The following is a 24,688-nucleotide window of genomic DNA, read 5'->3' as shown; positions in this document are numbered from 1 at the left end:
CCTATTTTTGTTCAGGAAAGCATCTCCTCTGGTAACAGTGGTATCTCCAGTTAACATCTTGAAAGTTGATGATTTCCCAGCCCCGTTAACTCCCAGAAGTCCAAAGCACTGAAAGAGATGGGTAAGCTGTTAAAGCAAACTTCTAATAATCTGAATATAAATGACCCTTATAAAAGAGTCACCTCAGCTTAGTTTTGAGATGACACGACTCTAAAACGTTCTTAAATGTCAATAAAGAGTCAAATTTTGGGGGGTTTTAAGAACTTCTACAGATATTTAAACATTTATAATGAGACATATTGAGCATATTTGTAAATATTGGAACTGTCAGGTTGAAGCCAAAGTTAATGTGTAAAAAACAGTAATGAAAGCCAACCAAGTCACATTTCACCACCTAATTTGCCTAACGGGCATAAAAGAACACAATCATGAACGAGAAAAGAAGAAAACCTACTTAAAAAAATCTATTTGAATTTCATCATCTTGAATGGATCACAAAGACACATTTTGGATGTGCATTCTTTTCTTAAACTGCCTGAGATTATCCAAAATTTTTGCTTTTTGACATATGGGGTCCCCACCTTCTCAATGACTGATTGCTCCATATAGACATAAATAGAGAAAGTTTTAAAAACTATTTTCAACCCTTATAGACGTTGTTGTTGATTGGGTAGATAATCTGAATTAACAAGGGCGAGTACAGTGTAGACAGTGCCTTTACCTCGCCAGGCGGAATGCCAACGCAAATCCTGTCAACAGCAGGCTTCCTCTTTCTTCTATATATCTGCAACCAACAAAATGCAAAAATTCAAGAGCCATAGTGAATCACAACTATTGTAAGCAACTGGGGAAGAGGGAACTATAACCCAAACACACCACGAAGCAAGGCTCATCAATAAAACTAAGTCACATGGGGCGCCTGGGTGGCTCAGTTGGTTGGGCGGCTGCCTTCGGCTCAGGTCATGATCCCGGAGTCCCGGGATCGAGTCCTGCATCGGGCTCCCTGCTCAGCAGGGAGTCTGCTTCTCCCTCTGATCCTCCCCACTCTCATGTGCTCTCTCTCTCAAATAAATAAATAAAATCTTTAAAAATAAATAAAATATTAAAAAAATAAAACTAAGTCACATATTTGATATGCCAAGAGCCATGATCTGTCTCTGTCTGAATGATTCAAAAGCTTAAAAGTGAATTTTTTATTTTTAATCTATTATCAACCTTTTTAAGAGACATTGGTCATTAATATCTACATAATTTTTCATTTACTTGATACTGTAGGTATTTTAAAAATTAAATTCTAGGGACACCTGGGTGACACAGGCGGATAAGCATCCAACCCTTGATCTCAGCTCAGATCTTGATCTCAGGGTTGTGAGTTCAAGCCCTGCACTGGGCATGGAGCCTACATTAAAAAAAATTCTACAGGGCCAAAATGTATAATCTAAACACTGCAAATATCGTACATATTATAAAAAAGTGAACTGGAGTGGGCTGAAACAAACTGTCCTCCTGAGCTACAGGGACATACCAGCTTTTTAGACCATGATACTCAAAAATCAACCATTTATTCTTCCTACCTCAGCTTTGACTGGATATACAATTTTAGTATGTTTTAACAAACACATAAATGTTAAGTGTGAGAAACAAATATACTTGAGAACCAGACTTCACATTACATAAGTATTCTCAGTAGGATTTCTTTAATTAAGAAGTCCCCTCGGTGTATCTTAAATAAAATTAAATTGATAGAAGTTTGGTCTAGATACACACACTCTTTTCATTAATCAAATCATCAAAAATGCTCATTTCCAACATATAAAGCTAAAAAAAACTGAAGACAAGTTGTTACAGCCTCTACTCACTGCTCACCTTAGTCAGCTCCTTGATTTCCAAGATGTCATTCTGTCCTCCACCATCAAGAATTCTCTGTCTTTCCCGCTTCACATCTTCATCCTCATCATTCAAAGGAGGAAGCTTTGCATCTACAGGTCTTGGGAAAAACATTTTAAGAAAAATCAATATTTCAAGGTATTTTTCAAGACAAAGATCCAATTTCTAAGGAAGTCCTTTAAATCTACTCTCCACAGTTTTTAGGATCAGCAGTGCTGTGGGCTAGAGGATGCCCACATTAGGAAAATTAGCTGGATCGTCTTGAGTTGAATGCAATGCAACCACCACTGACCAGTGATTCCCCGTGTTCTTCTGTGACCCTCAACCAGATGCTCCATGAGTTCTGAGAAAAAGCTCACCTGGGCCTGATGAAGAATCTGTACTGGATGAGAACAGTGATGAGGAAGAATACCACCCCTTCCACGGCCATGGCAAAGAGGTTTCGTCCCACTAAGTCCCAGGACAGTGGCGAAACAAAACGGTTCTCCCCTGGTAGACACAATGCAGAGATCCAGTTAGAATGGAGGCACCAAAGACCATGGCCCTTCCTCAAATTCAGGCTCAAATTTACCTCTGTTCCTAGAAACACCAATGGTTACTGCCAATGACAAGGAGGAAAAATTAAGGGAGTGACTACTTCCAAGTCTGATTTAGGGTAGGGTTTTGGGAAAATATACTCTGACTCATTATCAGTCAGAATTTCAGAACCAACATGTATTAGACCTATAATTTCATATCTTATGTTTCCTATTTTAATGAGACATGCCGAAAATCCTTTTTTTAAAAAGGCAAGCAATCCAGGGTAACTTCTAGGGTATTTTAGCAAACACTTAAGTTTCACTGAAGGAAGATTAGAGAGCACTTTAAAAAGATGCCTCGTGGGGCACCTGGGTGGCTCAGTCGTTAAGCGTCTGCCTTTGGCTCAGGTCATGATCCCAGGGTCCTGGGATCGAGCCCCACATCGGGCTCCCTGCTCGGTGGGAAGCCTGCTTCTCCCTCTCCCACTCCCCCTGCTTGTGTTCCCTCTCTCGCTGTATCTCTCTCTGTCAAATAAATAAATAAAATCTTTAAAAAAAAAAATGCCTCTTTCAGTAGCATATAATATAACCTAGTGAACCAATTAAATCACCCGGCTTTATGGGACTATTCCTTACATTCCTTATATATCTCCTTTGTACCTGCTAGATGGGGGGGAAAAAAAAAAAAAGTTCCTCTCCTATGTCCATTAAATAACATGGCCCATCTAGCTATATGAGCCAGTGGATAAAGAATAGTAATGTGGCTACAGGAGAAATATTTTTAAAGACTCTAAAGACAGAAAGAGCTGCAGTAAATTACCTTTTTATAGAGGTGTAAAAGGCCCATGATTTTCCTCATAGAGCCAAAGTTTGCACCCCTCCTTCTCATTCTCTGGCCTGTATCAAATTCCCAAACTGTGCTTTGACTTTTCCAGTGACTAACAAATGCAACCAGTGGCATCCAGCCCTGGATTCAGGATAAAGCCACTATTTTTTTCCGTACCTCTAAACCTCCCCTCTCCTTTTTCTCAGTGCTGAGACACAGACGAATGTTCTATCCAAAGACCCATGCTACATCCAGGTTCATCGTCATGAACCTTTTCTCAGTGGTGGGAAGTCCTATGCCCCATCACCAGCCTCTTTCCAAACCGAAGTCCAGAGGACCGAGGCTCACAAGAACTGCCATCTCCATGCAAGCACCCTCGAGCCACTGCTGTCACTCACCAAACCTTTCCAAGGCATCAGCCATTGCCTGGTTTTTCACCATGTCAATGAGCCCCCGTCCCAGGCAAAAATGTGGGAAGATCAAGAATACAGACTTCAGGATATCATTGATGTTATTCAGCTTCTAAGAAAAATATAGTAAGACAGAGAGAAACTGAATGTCATTTATGGTTTAGACTAAAAATATATCAAGGTCTGCAATAACGGGAGAGAAGAAAAATTTGATTCCCCGGGGTCAAACTGAACCTTTGAATTCAGACACCCATAAGAGTGGTAGCCACAGTTGATGACATATAACATAATAAAATTTCCTCTTTCGAGGATTTGCAGTAATGCTATGAGTGTGGACAACTATAAGCCAAGTTTAGAAACACAGTTATATTTAATCAGAAGCAAATCCATAATAAAATACTGGCTTAGCATTTCAAAAGCAAATTGCCCATGTCTGGGTCCATTTCAGCTTCAGGATTTTTTGGCATTTTAACAATTCTTGTGTACATTAAGCCAATGGCAAAACATCCAACAATTAAGTTGCTGTGGGCTGGATGCCTTGTGCTAGGGCACAGGGGAGGCAAAGGTTAATAAAGAGTCTCTACTCTGGAGGAAATGAGTGCATCACTGGATAGGTGTTTTACAGGAGGCATGAAGTGAGGGCTTTTGGGAGCACTGGGGACGGAGAGAGCACCTCCCATGGGGCAGGAAAGGAAAGCTTCACAGCTGAGTGCGGTCTTGAGGGGTTGGTGAGATAAAGGAAGTCAGACCTACAGGAGAATGGAGGGTTTAAGGAACAACCAACTCAGATGAAGTTACAGAGTCTTGGGAAAGGGTGTGGCGGGATGTGGCCAGGGAGGGCCGTACAGCTTGCATGCTAAGTTAAGGTATCTGGACAAAGACAACGCCAACAGGAATGGGCAGAGACCCTTAAAAAGACATGCAATTGGAAGAACTGACAAACAGTTGAATGTGTAAACAAAAGCAAAGTATATATGATGCCCATACTATTGTCAGCCGGGGTGACCGGGTGGATGGTAGTGCCATCCAGTGTGACAGGAATGGCAGGAGAAGTACTAGGTCCTGAGGGAGAAGATGATGAGGGCAGGTCAAGTCCAGGGTATCTGGAAATAATCTAAATGGAGCCACCCGCTAGGCAAGTGAAAACTTGAGACTAGAGTTCTAGGGAACAATCAGGGTCAAAGGCAAAGATCGGGGAAGTAACAACGTAAGACACAGAGAGGGGAGTCAGTAAAAGCCTCAGGAACGAACAGCATCACACAGAGACACTTCTAAAGTGGAAAGCAAAGCTGGCAGAGCACCGAATACTGGGAAGAGCAGCACCGAAACAGAAAGGAGTACGAAAGAACCTGTCGAAGGAAACCAAAGGGCTTGATCAGTCAGAGAAATCTAAGGAAAAGGAGAAGAAAGAGGTGCTATGCAAACCCAGAGAGGAGAGAATCCGTAGGGCAGAGAGGGCTATGGGGTCAGCCCCACAGACGAGTGGCCTAAGATCCTGATGCGGCGCGGTCCCCTGGCTCGCAGAGATGCTCGTCCCTGCGGGAGGTGCTCTTCCTGCAGGACTCACATTGTTGGTAAAGAGCTCCAGCACGAAAGTGGCCACACTGCCGTTGATCCCGATGAAGAGGTTCACGCTGGTGAGGACCACGTAGGCGGTGCTGGGGATCTTGAACACGAAGGAGGCTGGGTACATGAGAGGTGTGATCGACCACCTGGTAAGGCACAAAGACAAATGTCCACTGGGGGTCCCCTGCCTTCCCTCGGACTCTGGGCACCACATGCCTTCCACCGCTGCAGAGGTGCCTTACCCGTACAACAGAAGTAGAAGAGCTAGCACGGGCAGGTTGGTAGAGGACACATAGGACTTCTGCTGGAAGCAGATGAAGATGATAATGACCAGCGTGGCAGGGACCACATAGTTGCACTAGAAGTGGAACAAGGAAATGAATTTTACCCCTAAGTCAGAGACACAACACACCCCAAGTCTTCACCACCACAGGACAAGAAAGGGCAGATAAACAGAGCAGAGAATAACTGAATTAATGAAGCCACATAAAATATTCACCAAAATACTGGACAATACATTTTGACAAGCATTTTACCCTTGGCTGATTTTATAAACTGCATGCCCTTTCCAGCTTTCCAACAGCTAAGCCAAGGTGTCACGCTCAGTAAACTTACTGAACGATGGATTCCCAGTCAGAGTAATTATAATTTCACAGGCAGCAAATAAGCTTCCATGATTCTTCCTGGAGATAATTGTGTGTTTTATAATTAATGCTATATTATAGTCTGCCCAAATTCAATCTCACATCTATTTATAAGCGCTTACCTCATCAATGTCAGAATTGTTTCATCACACTGAGAATAATTTTAAAGTCTGTCCTGACAGTGTATCAAGCCTTACAATGCAGATATAAAGGCTTGACTACAGGACAATTATGAGAATTCATAACTGGTAGAGCAAAGCAGAGGCAGGGAGGTGAGAGTAGGCTTGTTGGCTGTTAAAAGAATTTGAGCTTCGGACCACAGGGCTCTGCCTCAGTCCCGTCCTTCCCCATAGGTTTATCAACAATTTAGATGAAGACCTGCTTTCAGCAAATTTCAGAGTCAAAAGTAGGAAGTGACAGATAATACACAGGTAGCTAAGTGAGGTCTCTGAGTTCACAGACTTGATCTTTCATCTCTGAATCCCCTGTGCTTGCCACAGTCAGATACATCATGAGCACTCAGTACGTGTTTACGGAATGAAGTAATTACTCGGGCAAGATAAAAACAAAAACAAATGGAGAGGAAACAAGATGCAGTGTAACAGGGATAAATATAAAGTTTAGGTTCAAAAAGTCAACTGTATTCGTGTAGAAGGAAAGAGACCCCATTCACCAATCATTCTGGGAAATGGAAATTTCAGTTTGCTACCAAGTTGCTAACAAGACAGCGCTTCTTCTGCATGCAAAACCTGTGCTGAGGTTTTGAGTGATGAAGGTATGGGATAAAGATCAACTCTCTCTAGACTTGGAACCCTTCACACCAGAGTCTGAAGGGTTAGTTCTGGGCTTGGCTTTTCCAAAGGAACATTAACAATGTGGAGCATGGACACAGAAAGGCAACATATCACAAGGGTGACAAGTCTGAGAGGCTTGGTCTAATCAGCACGGACATCATCCTCACCATCATCACTCGCATTCGTATAGTGCTCGGAAGATTACAAAGTGTGTTCTCATCTATCATCTTATGTGGGCAAGACTTGGGTTAAATGAAAGCTGTCTTCAAATACCCAAGGGGCTGTGCAGTGGGAGAAGGATTAAATTTGTTCTGTGTGGCTTACAATTAATGGAAGTCAAGGGAGATATATTTCAACTCCACTTTACAAAAATTAGAACTTCAGAATTCTTTGAAGTCCTTCATATTGGTCTGAACGGAAGCAATCTGTTAGTGCTGGCACAAAACCATATCTGAAATGGATGGACAGGCTTCTGGGTCAAATGTATAGAGTTTCCAAATGAAAGATGGATTTCCTGCTAAGGCAAAGAACACCCTGCTTCTGGAGGTGAAAACCTACCAGACAGGGTAGAGGCACTGGAGTTCTAAGAGTCTTCCAGCTCAAAGTTACTTCGAAAAGTGGTCACTTAAGAAATTAGTGGTAGTGATGGTAGTGGTATTCATTGCAGTGTAGACAGATTTTCTCTGCAGTGTGAGATCAGCTCTGTATTTGATCCCATATTTGGCATCATGAGAGTTTACAACAGCCTCTGCCTTTCCTTCTTCATTCACTTTGACTAATGCAAACACTTTTACAGGAGCCAGAGGCTCTTTCATCCAGTCCCCAGCCCTGATGATTTAGAAAGCAGCAGCAGACTGGGGTTCTTACCATATCCCACACGAAATTGGAAAGCCAGTAGATGACAGGCTTCACTCCACTGATGAACTGCAGGTGCTTCGCTTTGCTGACCCGCTCTTGGATCAGGAACACAACAAAGCTGGCCGGGACGAAGGACATCGCAAAGATGACACAGATGGACACAAGGACATCCACTGATGTGGTCATCCTGAAAAAGAAAGGCAGTGAGGATATGAGGGATCACCAATGCAGCTGAGAACTCAAGCAAGCAAGATACATGCATGCACGAGTGTATGCACACACGCACGCGTGCAAACACAGACACACATGCACGCAAACACACACAGAGATCTGAGATGTGAGGCATAGCCCGGAGGGAAAAATCCATTGACCAAATGTATTTTGTTCAGGGTTAAAGATGATTATTTTCAATTTAAAAAAAATCCTCATAATTAAAATGCAAAACTGATTCCAATGAGGCAAAAAAGAATCCATTGCCATAATGAAATTATCTTTTTAAAGATTATTTATTTACTTAGAGAGCGAGAGCATGAGCAGGGGGAGCGGCAGAGGGAGAGGGAGAAGCAGACTCCCCGCTGAGCAGAGAGCCTGACACGGGACTTGATCCCAGGACCCTGGGATCGTGACCTGAAGGCAGACGCTTAACCGAATGAGCCAGCCAGGCACCTGCCATAATGAAATTATTAAAGGAAGTCTAAGAATGCCAAATGGCATTCACTTTGGCCTTCTGTTCTTGACCCTTAAGAGCATTAAGTTGTAAATGTTCACACATACAGTACTAGTGTACCTTGAAAATGAAATAAAGCAGAGAAGTATTAGTGTGAAACTATTCAAGTAAGTTAATTTCTGGCTGTAAATAAAAGTGAAAACAATAGTGTGTGCTTATCAATCTAACAAATAGCAAAAGTTCTATCAGATTCTATTAAAGGAGAACAGTTATAAGCCCATTAAGCAGGGCATAACAAACTTTTTATATGTACTAATTTTATATAAACTTGGTATAAAGATCCTATTGGTATATATTGATATTCTATATGAGTCAAGCAGCAATAGCTGTGCCACGCTCTGGACACAGGAAAGAATCTAACATGTGTTGAATATCAACAATGTGTTGAGTTGAGTGCTGGACTTGGCAATTTACATGAATTGCCTCATTTAACAACCATACATATAGAAACTTAGAAACCAGAGTCAAACACAGATCTCTAGGATTCCAAAAGTTACGCACTTTAAACTGTGTATACTGGCTTCAAACTTCACACACACGCGCGTGCGTGCACACTTCATTCAGGAATTAAAAGGACAAGCTGATAAAAGCATGCTTCACCAAGTTTAGGAAACAGTGGTTTCAAAACTAATAAAACTGGTTTTCTATGAACGACTGGGTTAACGGTGAGTTAAATTATTTGAGGATTTTATTGACAATGTCACTTTATACACATTCACTGAAGGTAATGGTTTTTGATCCATCAGAATCCTGGATCTTCTGCAGTTTAATCCCTGCCAGCCAGTTCATGAAGTGATCATTTTCTGCCCAGAACCCAAATTCACCCGGACCTACCATAATGTAACTGTATCCTCAGCCAGCACTCTTCAACCAACTGCACACTTCCCTCCCCTACTCCCCAGCTCCACCGACAGCCTCTCCTCTCCTCACCCCACCCAGGCAGACTCAGCCATGCTTACAGAGCCACTTCCGAGAGCTGCTGCTTGGTGAGATTCAAGGGGTGATTGAAGGCAGTAATCCCATACTGGCTGGGGTTCTCTCCCTTCTGCAGGCTTGCCCGCAGAATGGCATTGTTGATGACGTTCAGGAAAGAGCTGATGGCATGCCAGCCCTTGTTGTTGAACCACACCTAAAAATAAAAGACACCAGGTACAAAGTAATGCTTCCAAATCCTGCTCCCGGGGGTAGGTGTGCATGCACATTTTCGAAATGCCAGTCGTACACCAAGATAATACATTAGCGTCGGAGGACATGGTAAAGTACTAACAGAGACCAGGGTATGTGGAGCACTGACCAAACGGCCAGGCACCGCACCGCCTACCTTGGATCTTTAACTCATTCAATCCTCACCACAGCTTTAAGGCGTGACTCCTGTCTCAGTTTCTTAGATTAGGAAACCTAGGCTTAGATAGGTTAGGGAATTTGGTCAAGGTCACAGCAGTTCCCTCGGTATGTCTGGCGGTAAAGCCAATTCTCTTTACCACCACACTGTCTGGCCTCCACGGTAAAATTAGTAGTCTGCTCTTTTCTGTCATGAATACGCCTATCAACATTATGAGCTGAAAGTACTTAGTTTATCAAGAAGCTACTGGAACAGAGAGCCTCACCTTGACGTTATTTTTCGTGTCCAGTCCTGTCATGAACCTCCCCAAGCTGCTGAGAAATCGATCTGCAGAACTGTCCTGTGAACAAGAGAAACCTGCCTCAGTTGGGATGATTCACAATTCACAAGGGAAGGGCAACAGGACAATCCTACGAAGGGCCACATCGTTACTGCCTCGTTCACCTGAGTGAGATATGAAACCACTGCAGGACTGGTGCCCAAGAAATAAGTGACCAGAAATCTAAAGCATTCATGTTGCCATAAACCACACGTTTTGAAAGAATCACAGGGACACCCTGTGACTTCAAGTCCCAAGATGCAGAGGTCTCAACCGGGTGGTGAGCATTCTTCAAAGCAGTCCCCTGGGTGTCCCCCTGAGACCCAGAACTACGCTCCATGGGCAGATGCATCGGTTATGCGGGGTCTGGACCTTAAAAGCCGAGTTACAGACTCTAGGACTATTGCAAATGCCCATGGTCCTGAAATCCATGCCATCGGAGCCCTCATTCTCATTTAAAAAATGGGAAACCCAAAATACTGAGAAATGAAGTGACAGCCTCCAAGGTCCTGCCGCCAGCCTGAAGGAAATGATTCATTTCCTTTTAACCAGTGATTGTTTCAGGTAAGTGGGTTTGAAGCCCAGTTTATTTACTTCATGAAGTTATTCTGAGAGCTTTTAAACATCTGAATCTTTTTTTTTTGATCTATGTTTTCAGATATTAAATACCTGCTGAGTAGCTCAGTCTTGGCCGGCACAAGATCAGTAGATGCCAATAATGGCTTTGGATTCAAAGTCTTCAAAACAGTAAGTGGCAAGGTGATTAGATGTACCTGCCAACCACTCCCACATAGTGGCAACTCTGGGCCCATTTTTCTGACATGTCCTAGGATGGATACCATACCTTGGCCAGCTTCAAGTGCTTCTTCACTTGCTTGATGGCATTATTAACTTCTTGACTTGAAGGAAGTGAATGAGAATTACTTGCACCCAGGGAAAACCCTCCATACCTAAAAGAACAGCCTAACATTAAAATACAGTGTGGTACACAGTATCATTCAGCAGCAGACATCACATGAATGTTTGCAGGCTTCATGGAGGGGAACTGCTTATTCAAAGCAAGACCAAAGTTAGACTTGGAGAAAGCTGCATCTTGGCCCCCGCTGAGGACTTTTGGCAAGCGCTTAACTCTTACGGTTATTGCCGAGGACTGTGATTACAGACAGCATGAGATGGCTGAGACCCTGAGGAAAGAACGGTCTTTCCCTCACAGATGCTCCTCTGCCCACCCTGGTGGCCCCAGCCTGCACCTGCATGTGGGTCTCTGGGTGTCAAGGAACGTTTGGGACGTGTGTCTGGGGCAACACGCCATAGCTCTTCCCTAGCATGAAGGCCACGTTAGGGGTCCCAGTCTGCAATTGCTCTGTGCCAAGTTCTGTGGGTGCTGGCCCTTGGGAAAAAGGCAAAGAGGAAAGGTGGGCAGCAGTGACAGAGCTAAGTTTTGGGGCAGCCATATAAGGCATCTCATTCCCTAGGAAGTACAAACTGGCTTCAAGTGTTTTTCATTCCTTTCTTCCCTAGTGCTACCTGGTTCCTTCAATACCGAGAGAGATAAAGGAGTTCAAATACTGTGAAAATAGATGGCTTTGATGCCTCTTATTTCATCCAAGACCTTCTTGGTCTCATTCTAAAGGCCTGAAAAATTGTCCCGGAGTCCCCAGGACCCCCTTGGGAATCTGATTTGGTGGGGAGGAAACGTAAATAGAGTAAGGTATTTCCCTCACAACACTGTGCTTCCCGGTTAAATCTCTAGAGACCTCCAAGAAACTGCTGAATCTCCTCAAGGGGATCAGAAGGCCAAATATTTCAAAGGCATCTGAAGTGGGAGCTAAGCACCGAGCAGAAACACCAAAGGCAAAACAATCCCCACCCCCCAACATCCTGGGATCTGAGATACCAGGATCAAAGTCATCCTTCTGAACTACAGGAGTCCAGACAAAATACAAGCGAGCACAGAAAGAGATCAACTTACCTAAACTCATTCACCCAGATCTTGTTCTTTAAACTGCAGAAGCCAGAGAAAAAGAAACCAAAAATCAGTTCAAAAAAACATTGATCCTATTCCTGATAACACAAAAGAAGTTACTATCTACCTAAGGAGACAACGTGATCAGTACCCACAGAAGGACACCCCAGTCACTAGGTCTTTCCTTCTCCCCATTTTAAAACCTTGTTATTTATAAGAAAATCATGCTTTGGATTAAACCACTTCAAAAACCACCTTGTAAACAAAGATGTGACTGAACTAAAACTTTTTTTTATTATTCCTTGTAAGTAGGTTTCACACCCAACATGAGGCTCAAACTCATGATTCTGAGATCAAGGGTCGCATGCTCTACAAACTGAGCCAGCCAGGTGCCCCAAAACTTACTGAATTCAAGGTAATATGTCAACTACAGAGGACATGGAAAGGTTATGCCTCTTTCTTGGAAACTCCACAGTAATTATCATTCAAGCATTTAAAGTCACTGAGAACACCTAACAGAGAAGCCCAACAAACCAAAAGGAAACCAGAACAAACATTTCCTGGGCATCAAGTTAAGTATTCAACGCTGTGCCTCAATAGCCCTGGAAACTTTGGGGCTGTTCCAAGGCTCCACAGCCACATCAGGCCACCAAGCAGGCCCAGGGCTCCATAATGCCACATACTGTCCACATTATCACACACTCCATTCATGAGAGGCACTTTATATATATATATCAATGTCATTCAATCTTCCCAACAAAATAATAAGAGCAATGGTATTTTCACATACTCTACAAACGAGAACTTTTTAAAGGATAACTGGTTGCTCCTGGTGAAGCACATGGTAAGTAGAATTCAAATTTGAATCGAGATTTATTTTTTTATTGACATACAACTGACATAGAACACGATGTAAATTTAAGGTATATAACAGTTTGATTTGATGTATTTAGGTATTAAGATTACCACGATACCTCCATCATGTCCTAAAATCATCATCTTTTTTTTTGTGGCAAGCATATTTAAGATTTAGTTTCTTCACATCTTTGGAGTATATAATATAGTATTGTTAACTATAATCATAATACGGTACATTTGATCTCCAGAATTTTTCTAATGCACAGACCTGTGATTATACCAGGTAGCCTTACCTTGATGCTGAAGACTTAAAGTTCATAATACTTATCTTTTCTAGGTTGGGAGGAAATCCTAAACTTCCAAAAGCCAACATCAGGCCAAAATTTGGTATTTTTCCCCATCAGCGTGCTATTTTTAGACCTTTAATTCCCCTAATCAGGACTGAAAAAAGCAAGGGCCAACTTTAGTAAATAATGACCTTTTGGCTATGATCTGCACATAGGTCTTGACCAGATAATCCGAAATGTTTCTTCCCGTCAGGTTCTGAAGGATGTCTGCAGTGTTCTGTTTTCTCTGTCATCACAGAAAAACAAGCACAAGTGTCTTTATAGACAATTGAAACAGAAAAAAAAATCAAGGACTACACTACAGTGACACATGTCCCTTGAATGTGGATCACAGTGTGACCAGACCCTGCCCTCAAGGCCCAGGTGCTGCCATCAGCCAAACACAGAGGCCTGGTCCTTTCTGCCCTCAGCATCGGCCATTCACTTACGCCAAGCCAAGATGTCCCCAAGGAAATTATTCTGAACTACTGAGCAACAGACACTGGAACATGATTCTTTATAGTCAAAAGGTTTTTAGGGAGCAGTATCATTGACTATGCCCAGTGACTTCTTTGGTTCATTGGAGTTATACAGATGCACAGATTCACTGTTCTTTTATAGAGAAGTAACCAGGACTTCTTTTAAGTTCTCACACCCACTTACAATTGCTTGTCCTCACCCTGCAACCCAGATGCTGATAAAGCAACAGAGGGAGATCACAAGCCTCCTTCTGAAATTGTTCTCAGAAAAAAGGCTCCGAACTGCTCCCCACACTCACAGCCTCAGAGAATGTCAGAGTTTTAAGACCCGCAGAAGTTTTATGGGCCAGCCTCCCTAATTCAGAGGTGAGGAAACAGGCCCAGGCACTGAGTGGCCTGTCTGAGGTCACCAGCTCATCTGGGGCAGAACCAGGGATGGAGCCGGGCCTGTCACAGTATATTCTGTGACATGACCTCAGTGGGAGAAGCCAGACTGTGCCTTCCACAGCGCACTGATCCAGAGTGTTGTGATCTGGTTTTAACTCAAACAAGTAAGTAACCGAGGCTGACTTTTCAAAGTAGACAAACAAGCTAAAATATGGGAACTTGTAGACCAAGTCCCTTCCCCTCAAAACCCACATGCCTTTCCCTATGATAAGAATTAAGATCAAGACTGAAAGACAACCCCCTGGCAGGATAGGTCAGCCATTCCTTCTTCCCAAGCAGAAGCTCCCAGCCCCACTGCACCGCCATCTGCTCAGTCACACGGAGAGTGACTCACTTGTGGAGGAGGCAGCCCCCCTGCCCCCAGGGGACACACGGGCAGCATCTTCTTGATTTTGTCACTGCTACACTGGCAGGTGGGTGAGGGGTTCTCCATCGTCCAGTTCCCATTTTGGAACAGGTCCGTGATGGTCTGGGGAATGGGGGCGGTGGTCCACTCCTCCTCCCCCACTGAGCAGGGCATGTCTCTGCAAAGGGAGGACAGCAAAGGCAGCATTACCCGAGAGGCCCTGGCCTTTCCTGGTGCCTCAGGAGCACAGACCAATCAATAACAACCACAAACATGCATCTATCCATCCCCTCACCATTTGTTTGATCTCCCCACAGACCTGTAAGCTGCAAACTCACTTTACAGGTAAGGATGAAGGAACACAAAGAGGCCCTAAATGCTCATATACCAAACTCCAGTCAATCCAATCTGCCGGCATTTGGTCTCTTGCCCCTGTGTTCGCTCAGCGAATATTCACTGAGCATCTACTATGTGCCAGACACTGTTCTGCACATCTGAGAGTCTGGGGTGAACAAGACAAAGTCCCTGCCTTCTGTAGAAGAATTTGGCAATAAGCAAATGTCACTTAGCCAAAAATAAAGCAAAATAAGAGGACACTGAATTGGGGGAAGAGGGACTACTGTCTTCTTCCAAGGCATAAATGATAGAAAGGAGTCAGGAAAAGATTTGGAGAGAAAGAACACTACAGGCAAAGGCAACAGAAAGTGTAGGTACAAAGTTTCTCAGAAGAAGCGAACTTTCCATGTTTGAGGAACAGCAGGGGGACAGTGTGGCTGGAACGGGATGAGGTAGGAGGGAGAGTGACGGGAGATGAGTGGTGGAGGGAAGCAGGTGCCATACGACCCGGGCCCGGGAAGGAGTCTGCATGTTACGCTCAATGTGCTGTAAATCTGGTGCAGGATGGCAAGATTCACCTTATGTTTTAAAATGAGTACAGAATTGGGGTTTGGAGGGCATGGGGTGAGGGTGCTCCGTACATGAAGAGCTAGGTTGTCTGCAAGCATCACAAGGCCTTGAAGCCTGACTTGGGCTCTGAATCACTGCGGACCATCACAACACAACGCTTGCCCTCGTGGGTCTTATCTTTCCACCAGCAAAATAAAAGTACAAAATGTCATGCTAAACAAGTCATTTCCAGCATCCCTTCCAGTTGCAAAATTCTACAATGCATAGCCACACTCCTTATGTTATTCTTGTACGTGCTGAAAATACCAAAGGAACAGATTTGTGGACTGCTCTCTAGTTCTCTCTAAAGCTCCATGACTTGATGGAAAAGTCCAAGTAAGACATGGGGCTCACACTCCAAAACCTTCCCAAGATGACTGGCTGAGACAAAGCTCAGTGCCGCAGTCAATGTCCCAGTCAAACTTCCCTCAGTTCTACTCCTTTTGGTAAAACCTATAATGTGAATTTGGGAAAAGTTGCCAGAGTGGGGCCCCTCCGTCCACCGCCCTTCACACACACGTGCAGCGGCGCTCTGCCCCAACACTGTGAATCCTCTGACGGCAGGGGCCGGACCTCTTTTGTCTCTGGAGGCTAGCCCTGAGCCCAGACCCAGCTCCTCCCACGTTGGCACCTCTCTGAGTCCACAGAGCTCAGCGGGCGGATAATGAATCCACCTCATTCTTCTACCTCACCTACGAAATGGGCAGGTTCGACAAAAGTCAAAAGTCTTGTGACTCTAGAGACGATGTCTCCATGTCCTCTTCCGTAACGGTCATCTTGTTCTTTAGGAACGGACATTGGCTGCTAGGGCTTACCACCCATGAAGCAGTAAGTACCAGCAAATGCTTAGTAAATATTCAGTAATAAGAGCTGGCAAGGACATGGTAGCTATCCGTCTAGAAATCTGCTCTGAAACCTTGCACGCCCAGGCACCAGGCTCACTGGTCTGTCACTTGCAAAGTTAGTATCTTCCATTGAAAACCTGGAATTCAAGTTAGTCCTTCTCCAATCTTCCTATGCCTTCCCACACTCTCCATAATTCCTCCGAGTCTGTGCTGTAACTGAGCCAGAACCTCATTCTACCTGAGCCTGGAACCTCGAACCTCCATAGGCCATGGTTCGGGTCGCTTGGAAACTCACCTCTTTTCACAGTCTTTATGCACAAAGACCTCCACACACACCTCCCCCCCCACATGCCCACTTAGAGACACGGGGTTATTTCGCTGCATTTATCCGTACACTACCTACTTCCTTAAAAAGGATTTTGAAGGAAAGTACAAAAATATGCAACTCCAAAAGAAGAAAACGTCCATCTTTATACACAATAATATAGAACATCTTTCCAGGTTGGTAAAGTGAAGAAACTGATAAGCCAAACCGCAAATTATATCTAATGGCAGCCTATCTCTGCTTTTAGGTACAGGAGCTGGTAGAAAGGAAGAAGGGGAAAGCATCTGATCAGTACAAAGTGCTATTTGAATTAAATATTAATCTCTAAAGCAGTAACTAAATGTCTGCAGTGATTTGGCTCCGCAGGATGATAGAAAACTCTCCTCGTTGGCTCTGTTTGTTCCTAGATTCTGGTTAGATTACTGTATCAGCTTTTTAAAAAAATTAAAAATGCTTCGAAGGACAAATGATACTAGTCACAATGAGGGGCATCTATCACAGCTGATAAAGGTAACAGAGCAGACATCAAACCCAGGTGACAAGCATAAGACAACCCAGCTGTCAAGGGTCTCACAGCTCAAGGGGCACTTACGGGATTGGATTTCCTTCCATACAGCGGGTCCCGAAGCCGGGGTGTCTGGTGAGGGCATTCAAGAGTTCCTGGGTGCCCACGTCCTCAGGAGCGTCATTACTGTGGGTACATGACAGCAGCCAGCTCAGCAATTCATTAAAACCAGGAATTGGGAGGTGGAATTGTTTTTCTAAACTGAACACTTTATTAGGCACTTCCTGTGTGCCAAGCGCTCATTATCAGAAATGAATAAAACACAAAACCTACCCAAAAGGAGCTGACACTGACTGCATGTTTGGGATTAAGGTAAGGGACAGCCCTCTGAGCTTGTGTAAGCTGTAATGAATGGAGCTGTGCCTACAGGTGTGCGCACGTGTATAAACGCCCACGCACATTTCTATACGTATTTTAATGTGAAGAAATTCATTAAGGATTGGTTTTTCAAAAATACTTTCACAGTTATCCACGAAACCTGAACCAAACAGGAAAGAAACATGGGGCTAGAGAAGGAAGAACCGATTCACGTATTTATGTATTTTTTGTTTTCGTTGTTTCTTTTAAAGCTTCCGTTTTACATCACCGAGATGCTTCTCCCCATCTAAAGGTCTACAAATACTACAAGACGGAAGAAAACTTCTGTGGAAGGAAGCAGAGAATTCCTTTGTCCTTTTGTTTGAAGCACTGGATTGTTACAGAGTAGCTGGTATCCATGTCTAAAGAACACTCTGTGACATAATAAACACATGAAATGTACTGTGCAAACAAGAACCTGGACGTATGATGCTTTGACAGTGTACAGAAGCCCTGGGATGAAGCGACAAAATTAAGACACAGCTATAAGAAGCCCAAATACTATAGCTTCCTCATAGATGTTTTGCAAGAGCAGATTATTTACGTAAAACACAGATGCGTGTTCCTGATGACAGTAGGATAAAAAGAAAGGAGCTCAAAAGTGGGAACAGAAGACGGGTCTGTTAGTGGAGGTTCAATTCCCTGCTGTTCTTTGCATACGATATTAGTCTGTGTCGGGGCTTTAGAACAGCTGGTAAAATCCACTCCACCGTGTGATTTTCGAGGCCACCTGCCCTTGGTCCTCAGGAGCATCAACACCCTCAGTCTGCCTGAGCTCTCTTCTCTCCAGGGGCACAGAAAGCAAACACGTACCTGACAAACGTGTACTGTTCGTTGTACATCCAGGGCTGAAGTTCCAGGCTGGGGTACTTGCCAAAGGGGGGCACGATCAAGCTGAACACCAGGGCAATGCAGACAAACACAGCTGGTAGGACGATCTGTAACCAGGGGACAGAGGGGGAAAGGAAGTGGCAAAACAAGGCCAAGTGTCAGAAAAAGGGGCCTGGGGCAAGCCCCTAAGAGTCCAGCCAGCCTCCCTAGCCCAGCCAGCACGCAAGTGAGCACCACGGGACCCAGAACAAAGCTCCCCCAAGACATTCATGGCTGGCAGGTGGGAAGCAGCAGATCCTGCCACTGAAACCTCTTCCCTCCAGGGCATTTCTGGAGGCTGGCAGCACAAGGCCAGAGGCTGTGGCCACCTCGCAGAGGCACGAAGCTCAAAACTTTACAGAGTAAACAGTGGTCACATGTCAGGGGGACTCAGAACCCTGGGTCCTACTCTCTTCCCACTGAAGACCTGAGAAAGACCACGATGGGCCATGAGCCCGGCTCAGCTCAGAGAAAGGCCAAGAGAACAAGCCCTGCACCAAGAGCCAGAAGACCCGAAGCCTGGTTCTGTCTCTACAAGCGTATCCATGCGAAGTCACTCCCGCTGAGGCCTCAGTACTCTCACTTGTAATCTACAGACCAAGACTAAGTGACCCAGTCAGATCCCACGCTCTGAAAGGGGACAGCATCCGCTGTCACCATGGGATGGCCTCAAAAAGCAGCATCACCCAAATCCTTCTTTATGGGAAAATACTCTATGACAATTATCTCATTTCATTATCGTTACAACTCTATCACCAATCAACGAACAAGGGAACTGAGCTCAGAGAGACTAAGTAACCTGTCCAAGGTCACACAGCCAGTAAGTGGCAGAACCAGAATTCAAACCCAGGTCTGCATGCTCCAAATTCATACTCTCTGCATTACCCACAGAGTCTGCAGGGAAGAATCTCTACAGACACTTTCTCTACACTTCTCGATTTTATACAGCGGGATAATTTTATCCCTTCCGACCGAGCAACTTAGCATGCAAACACTGACATGCAGGCAACAGTGTAATGAGTCTTCTGTTTGCCCATTTTTTTCTGACCTCCCTGGCTACCTGTCCGTCAATTTGCAGTTAAACACCACTTTAGAGAAAAGTCATGTTTCCAAGAAGTTTATATGTCAAGTGCATCTCAGGTTATGAAAACTGAATTTGCCCAGCCAATTTTCCTAAACTCTGTCCTTGTTACGCTGTCCTCTACCATAAACCTCACACACACACACACACACACACACACAGAGCACAGCACGACTTAATGCCAGGCCCCATTCTAAGCACTTACTCACTTTAATCCTCATAACAACCCTATGTCATAGGCACATTATCTTCATTCTAAAGATGAGGACACAGAGGCACAGAGAAGTAACTTGCCCGCAGATGCGTGAGCGGCAGGAAGCAGGACTGGGATTGAAATACGGCAAGTCTGACTCCAGCATCCACCTCACAACCATGACCCTCTCCTGCCTTCACTGGTCAGGGAGCCTGCGGCCCACCCGGGAAGCCAGAGTCACTGGCCTGGAACAGCACTTGTCACCTGAGCAAAGAATCCCTTCCGACTCCGTCTGGCAATCAGCAGCCTCTTCCACAGAAGGGCCACAAACTGCTGTTGTGTGAGCTTCCAGCCCTTCACCTGGTAAGAGCCTTTGCCGTCCATCCCGCTGAGCAGGTCTGTTTCTCTGGATTCTGCAAGAAGCCAACACTGAAGGTCACCTAGCATCTGAGGCAGTTTTGACCTCACCACGCTCAGCCCTCCATCATCCTCAGAAACCGTCTTGGAGGCTTGTGTTTGAAAGCCAAAGTCTCTCAGAAGTCCAGGGCTTTCATGACAAATCAATGTCCCAGGAAAAGCTAGGACCCCAGATGTCCAACAGTAGAGCTTTCTGCCTTCCAGTTCTTGTGTAAGGAGTGCAGAAAATGAAGGTGCCTTGAGACAACTGAAGAGAAGTGTTCACACATAACTGTTGTACATCAAGTCATTCAGATGAACCAAGTCATCCTCAATCTCTTATAGAATATTCTACGAGACAGGCCATGCATTTAGGCTGACATAATTGAGAACAGACAATGCTGATTTGTCTACCATCTATTATTTTGGTAAAAATAGACACATTCAAATGATCTAAGTATAGACAATGTCTGAAATCAGGGAAAACATGAGGGCCACACACTCACAGGAGCAGGACTGGGAGAAACGTTTCTGTACCTCAAAATCGTATAAAAATCCTTGTCTTAAACTAATGATTCCTAACTGAGGCGTTTTCACATCTTACCAACATTTGCTTGACTTCTTGTCTTCCATTCTCCATCCCAGTCAAACACACAGGGACACGCTCATCCAGAATATCTAAGTCTAAGGTACACTTAGCTCTAAAAGCTGACCTACTTCAAAATCATTCATCAACAATTAAACACCTTATCTAGGCAAGAAACTGGATCTCCACAGAAAAGATACAAATGGATTCAGAGGACTGAGGGACCATCCTTTTATGTGTGTCTCAAGTGAAAGATCTCAACTAAATGAAAAAAGTGATAAGGATGGGCTCCTTCAGGTTTGATGGTGTGCCCAATGCTGGAAAAGCGAATGTGGCTTTTTTCATCATCCTACTACCCTTTGGACCCTGTAGGCATCTATCATCCCATGCTCAAGGCCGTTAAAAGGTAACACGAGACAAGAAATTCACTTTCAAACAATGGAACACAGATCTTGCCCAAACAGACCTGGGTCTACATCAGAATCATTAGGATCAATAGCATCATCTTCAGTGAACGGGTGAAGGCAGCTCTGCTTGTCCCCGAAGGCCCGTCTATTTCGTCTTGCTGGCAAGGTTCCATCTGCAGGCAAAAAGGAAGGAATTCCACATTTTATTTTATTTGTAACAAAACAAGCCTTCCTCAAGTCAAAGGGAAAGGGACAACACCGGTGAACTAAGACAGCCTACAGGAGGCACTTCCCAGAGCATACAGCTCCCTCCAAGGCTTACCTGAGGTCTCAGCGTCCACCCCACTCTCTTCAGCCACTTTGAGAAATATCTGAAAAAACGGTAGGGAGAATAGTATAACCATCACGTGATGAAAGCAACCATCACCACCATGATTATTACATTATTGAGTGGCTTGTTAGCCCCTAAAGACAAAAAGTAAAAGCTTCATTTACTAATAATACTTTGCCAGCCATGTGGGAGTGAAGGCATTTTTAACCGGAGAACATTTCCTCCGTACTGAGAACTATCAATCCAGACAATCATTTTCAAATTAAAGGTATGACATTAGAACACTACAGAAGAAATGTGTTCTGAATCTACAGGGAACACATAAGGTGGCTTCTTCCAGGTCTATGGCCCCCAAATCTCTGAGTAGGCTAGCACTGTGGTAAGTAATCCAAGACAGAATGATCAAAAGATGATGGGCTCCCCATTACTAGAAATATTACATCAGGGACTCAAACATCCTAAGACAATGTGAACTAGCCAATGATTTCTAAACTCTGCACTACAGACCACAGCCTGGAAAGCATGTAATAAAAGCGCAGACATTAAGGTCTTACCTCCAGAAATTCTGATTCAAAGACCCTGGCGCTGAGGCTTGGAATTTTTATTGTCGGTAATATCCCCAGATGATTTCTCTGCCTGGTCAAGCTTGGGGACCACGGGGCCAGACAACTTTTGTATCCTTCCCAGCCCTCCAGGTCTATGATGCTGTGATCTCTAAGGGCAGCTGCTGCTACAGAGTAAAGAGAGCGTGGGCTTTGTGGCCCAAACCCTCGATGAATCTTAGCTCGGCATCCCTGAGTGCCCACCTTTTCACCTTATTATGGGGATAATATTAAGTTACAATGATTTCTTTTAAAGATTTTATTTATTTAAAGAGAGAGTGTGCATGAACAGGGGGGAGGGGAAGGAGAGAGACAGAGAGAATCCCAAGCAGACGCCGTGCTGAGCACAGAGCCTGACACAGCGCTCGATCTCACGACCCCGAGATCATGACCTGAGCTGAAATCAAGAGTTGGATGCTTAACCGACTAAGCCACCCAGGCACCCCTACAGTAATTAAAACAAACCGACAAAAAACCCCCACACACCCAGGTCAGCATGAGGCACATGCAGATTTTCCATAAACGCTGGCTATTTCCTACACGGGGCCATGACACAGCCATGTTGGGGAGCAGTTCTAATCTAGCTCTCCTGCCATCTCCCACCACAACTTTAAAGGGTTAACTGTGGCAATAATACCCCAACATCAATGATATAAGGACTCAAATGACCAGCTCCATGGTAATCCTATTCCCCTGGGGGAAAAGCAGTCCACCTGTCTGGCCTTGGGACTGTGGGACCTGCTATACTCTGAAATCAGTCACTGAACTTACTTCTTCCAGGGTCGTCTCTGAGATGCCGTAACTAGAGATGCCCAGGTCTGAGAGCCGGTCATCAATCTCATGGAAGAGTTCCACAAAGGCCCCCTCTTTGGCAGCTTCGTAGGGCAGCACATAAGTCAGTTCATGCCCAATGTCTTCCACCAGCCGGGCTTCAGCCACATGCTTCCTGATGAGGTTGGAGATGGCTGAGACATCTGTAGGGACCAAAGCACAAAGACAGCTCAGCCAGCTCAGAGGCCCCCCACATCAAGGGCCAGCCGTGCCTCACCTTCTCCCTTTGCCTACCCCTAAGAAGCCAGCTGTCCACGCAGGATACCCGTCCCCAATACTTAAGTCTTTCCACAGGTTCATCTCTGACCTGAGAGTGCCTGGGGGCAAGAACTAGGTCTTATTCACCAAAGCCAGGAACACTGTAGGTTCTCAGTACACTGTGGGTGGGTGGGTGGGTGGGTGGGTGGAAGGAAGACTTTTCAGAGTTGGAAAGCCTTGTGTCTATTGCCTAAACTCTAGGAGTCTTCAAGGGAAGACCTGAGTAACAGAAAATTAAACGATTCTTCACCCTTTGCTAACCTGGTAAAGGAGGGTCCTTCTATTTATGTCAATAAAGGGCTAATCAAACAGTTCATGGAGGAAGATGACATCTCTCTGGAAAAAGACAGTTTTTCGGACTGGGCACCGATGGACACAGTAAAGGCTTCTGCCCCATAGGTGTTACTGGTGACACTGGTGTCCCATATATTGTGCCAAAGGAGGCCGCTCTCCGTCTCCTGGGCTCTCACTCTCCTTAGCTACTGAGATCCAATCCCTCCCCCATGGCTTGGCCCTCAGCATCTCATCCCTGGTCTCCAGTGTCCAGCCAGATCCATTCCCCAGGAGATCCCCCACCCCCAATCACGTCAGCCTCTCGGGGTCACTGCCCTGCCAACTCCCACACCGAGCCCCCCAGCAAACGGTAAGCCAATCTGCCACCAAGCTGCACCCTCTCCCAGCACCCCCCACCTTCCGCCCGGCCCCAGCCCAGCAGCAAACCTTGAGTCAGCGCCACCAGCCTCTGCACCTCTCCTCCTCTGCCTCCACTCTGCCCAGCTGGGGGAAGCTCAGGCACCACCTGAATAAGAAACCCCAGAGTCCTTACCGACGGTCAGCGTGTCACTTTCATGGTCGCTGCCCAGGCCAGCATCAGAACTGCTCTGAGAAACACTGTCCTCCTGATGGCAAAGAACGAGGTGAGAATGGGTCAGGGACTGAGCGAGGTACAGCCACCAGCACCTTCACCAGGGAGGGCTTCCATGGGACTCTACTGTGTGGCTCCTCCTGGGAGGCAACTAATGGGGCGACCGTGGCTTCAGAAGCCCCTGACACGCGTGTGCTGTGTGCACAGGTCAGGGAGCACAGCCATCAACGGAAGGGGGGCCGGCAGTGAACGCTGTCGCCAGGATTCCACTGACCCTCCTAGCATGGGATTCACCTGCCTGGTCGCCTGGCTTGGTGCCTCTCAAGCCTTGACTTATGTTGAGCCACCAGGGGACCTTGTTAAAATGCAGATTCTGATTTAGTGAGTCTGAGAGCTGGGCCCGTGTTTCTGCATTTCTAACAAGCTCCCAAGTAATCCCGATGCTGCTGGTCCTCAGACCACACTTTAGGTAACAGGCACTAGTTAAAAGATAAATAAGCAGATAGGAGGTGAAGGCTGGGATGCAAATGTTTTAGGTGCCACTGGTTTCAGCACACAAATGAATCTCAGGCATGCATGGTGGAACAGAGGAAAACCTACCTGGTTATCGGGTTCTGGTACCACCTCTGTTACTTACCTGCTCGCTGACCTACAAGCCTCATTTCCCTAATCTGAGATAATAATCACAACACCTCCCTCCCACTGTTGTTCTGCACTTTGAGATGAAGGAAGTTAAAAAAAAAAAAAAAGAAAAGTTTATAAATGATAATGATGCTGCAAAAAAATTAACTAGTACTGTCATTTTCTTTTATGCCCAGAATCTGCTAGGGTGGAGCGTCCGCCATGAAATCAGTGTTCAATAAATATATGCTGTTTTGCAGTTTAGAAGTTAAGCTCAATGAGATTCAAAGGGAATGA

General features: G+C 45.1%; 2 protein-coding genes across 9 annotated transcripts in view; one reads left to right on the top strand and one right to left on the bottom strand.

The window, feature by feature from the left end:
• LOC113934343 (protein NipSnap homolog 3A-like) overlaps nucleotides 1–17,780 on the top strand; it is a 42,074-nt gene extending 24,294 nt beyond the window's left edge. Inside the window, exons 6-8 of one of the 4 annotated variants that reach the window (XR_004819517.1) lie at nucleotides 16–121; nucleotides 10,550–10,638; nucleotides 17,563–17,780. The gene's annotated coding sequence lies outside the window, so the exon portion shown is untranslated. Of the gene's footprint in view, nucleotides 1–15; nucleotides 122–10,549; nucleotides 10,639–11,412; nucleotides 11,853–17,562 lie in introns of those variants that run through there. The other 3 variants (XR_004819516.1, XR_004819515.1, XR_004819518.1) reach the window with 3 other exon arrangements.
• ABCA1 (ATP binding cassette subfamily A member 1) overlaps nucleotides 1–24,688 on the bottom strand; it is a 126,055-nt gene that overhangs the window by 9,688 nt on the left and 91,679 nt on the right. For 4 of the 5 annotated variants that reach the window (XR_004819513.1, XM_035723567.1, XM_035723566.1 and 1 more), the window contains exons 24-44: nucleotides 23,626–23,704; nucleotides 22,588–22,790; nucleotides 21,206–21,254; nucleotides 20,943–21,056; nucleotides 19,759–19,907; nucleotides 18,164–18,288; nucleotides 17,021–17,119; nucleotides 14,302–14,491; nucleotides 13,194–13,288; nucleotides 11,864–11,896; nucleotides 10,736–10,841; nucleotides 9,838–9,912; nucleotides 9,190–9,359; nucleotides 7,513–7,690; nucleotides 5,450–5,565; nucleotides 5,209–5,353; nucleotides 3,630–3,753; nucleotides 2,247–2,376; nucleotides 1,867–1,987; nucleotides 722–784; nucleotides 2–108 (exon numbers count right to left, since the gene is read on the bottom strand). Coding sequence is in view for 4 of the 5 variants with exons in the window: in XM_035723567.1 (XP_035579460.1) it covers nucleotides 2–108; nucleotides 722–784; nucleotides 1,867–1,987; nucleotides 2,247–2,376; nucleotides 3,630–3,753; nucleotides 5,209–5,353; nucleotides 5,450–5,565; nucleotides 7,513–7,690; nucleotides 9,190–9,359; nucleotides 9,838–9,912; nucleotides 10,736–10,841; nucleotides 11,864–11,896; nucleotides 13,194–13,288; nucleotides 14,302–14,491; nucleotides 17,021–17,119; nucleotides 18,164–18,288; nucleotides 19,759–19,907; nucleotides 20,943–21,056; nucleotides 21,206–21,254; nucleotides 22,588–22,790; nucleotides 23,626–23,704 (2,471 nt within the window). In the remaining variant the exon portion in view is untranslated. Of the gene's footprint in view, nucleotide 1; nucleotides 109–721; nucleotides 785–1,866; nucleotides 1,988–2,246; nucleotides 2,377–3,629; nucleotides 3,754–5,208; nucleotides 5,354–5,449; nucleotides 5,566–7,512; nucleotides 7,691–9,189; nucleotides 9,360–9,837; nucleotides 9,913–10,735; nucleotides 10,842–11,863; nucleotides 11,897–13,193; nucleotides 13,289–14,301; nucleotides 14,492–17,020; nucleotides 17,120–18,163; nucleotides 18,289–19,758; nucleotides 19,908–20,942; nucleotides 21,057–21,205; nucleotides 21,255–22,587; nucleotides 22,791–23,625; nucleotides 23,705–23,731; nucleotides 23,805–24,688 lie in introns of all 5 variants that reach the window. The other variant, XM_035723568.1, reaches the window with a different exon arrangement.

This window comes from Zalophus californianus, chromosome 13 (genome assembly GCF_009762305.2).
Source record: "Zalophus californianus isolate mZalCal1 chromosome 13, mZalCal1.pri.v2, whole genome shotgun sequence".
Lineage (NCBI taxonomy): Eukaryota > Metazoa > Chordata > Mammalia > Carnivora > Otariidae > Zalophus > Zalophus californianus.
The sequence above is the reverse complement of the archived record's forward strand: the minus strand, read 5'-3'. Positions and strand labels throughout refer to the sequence as shown.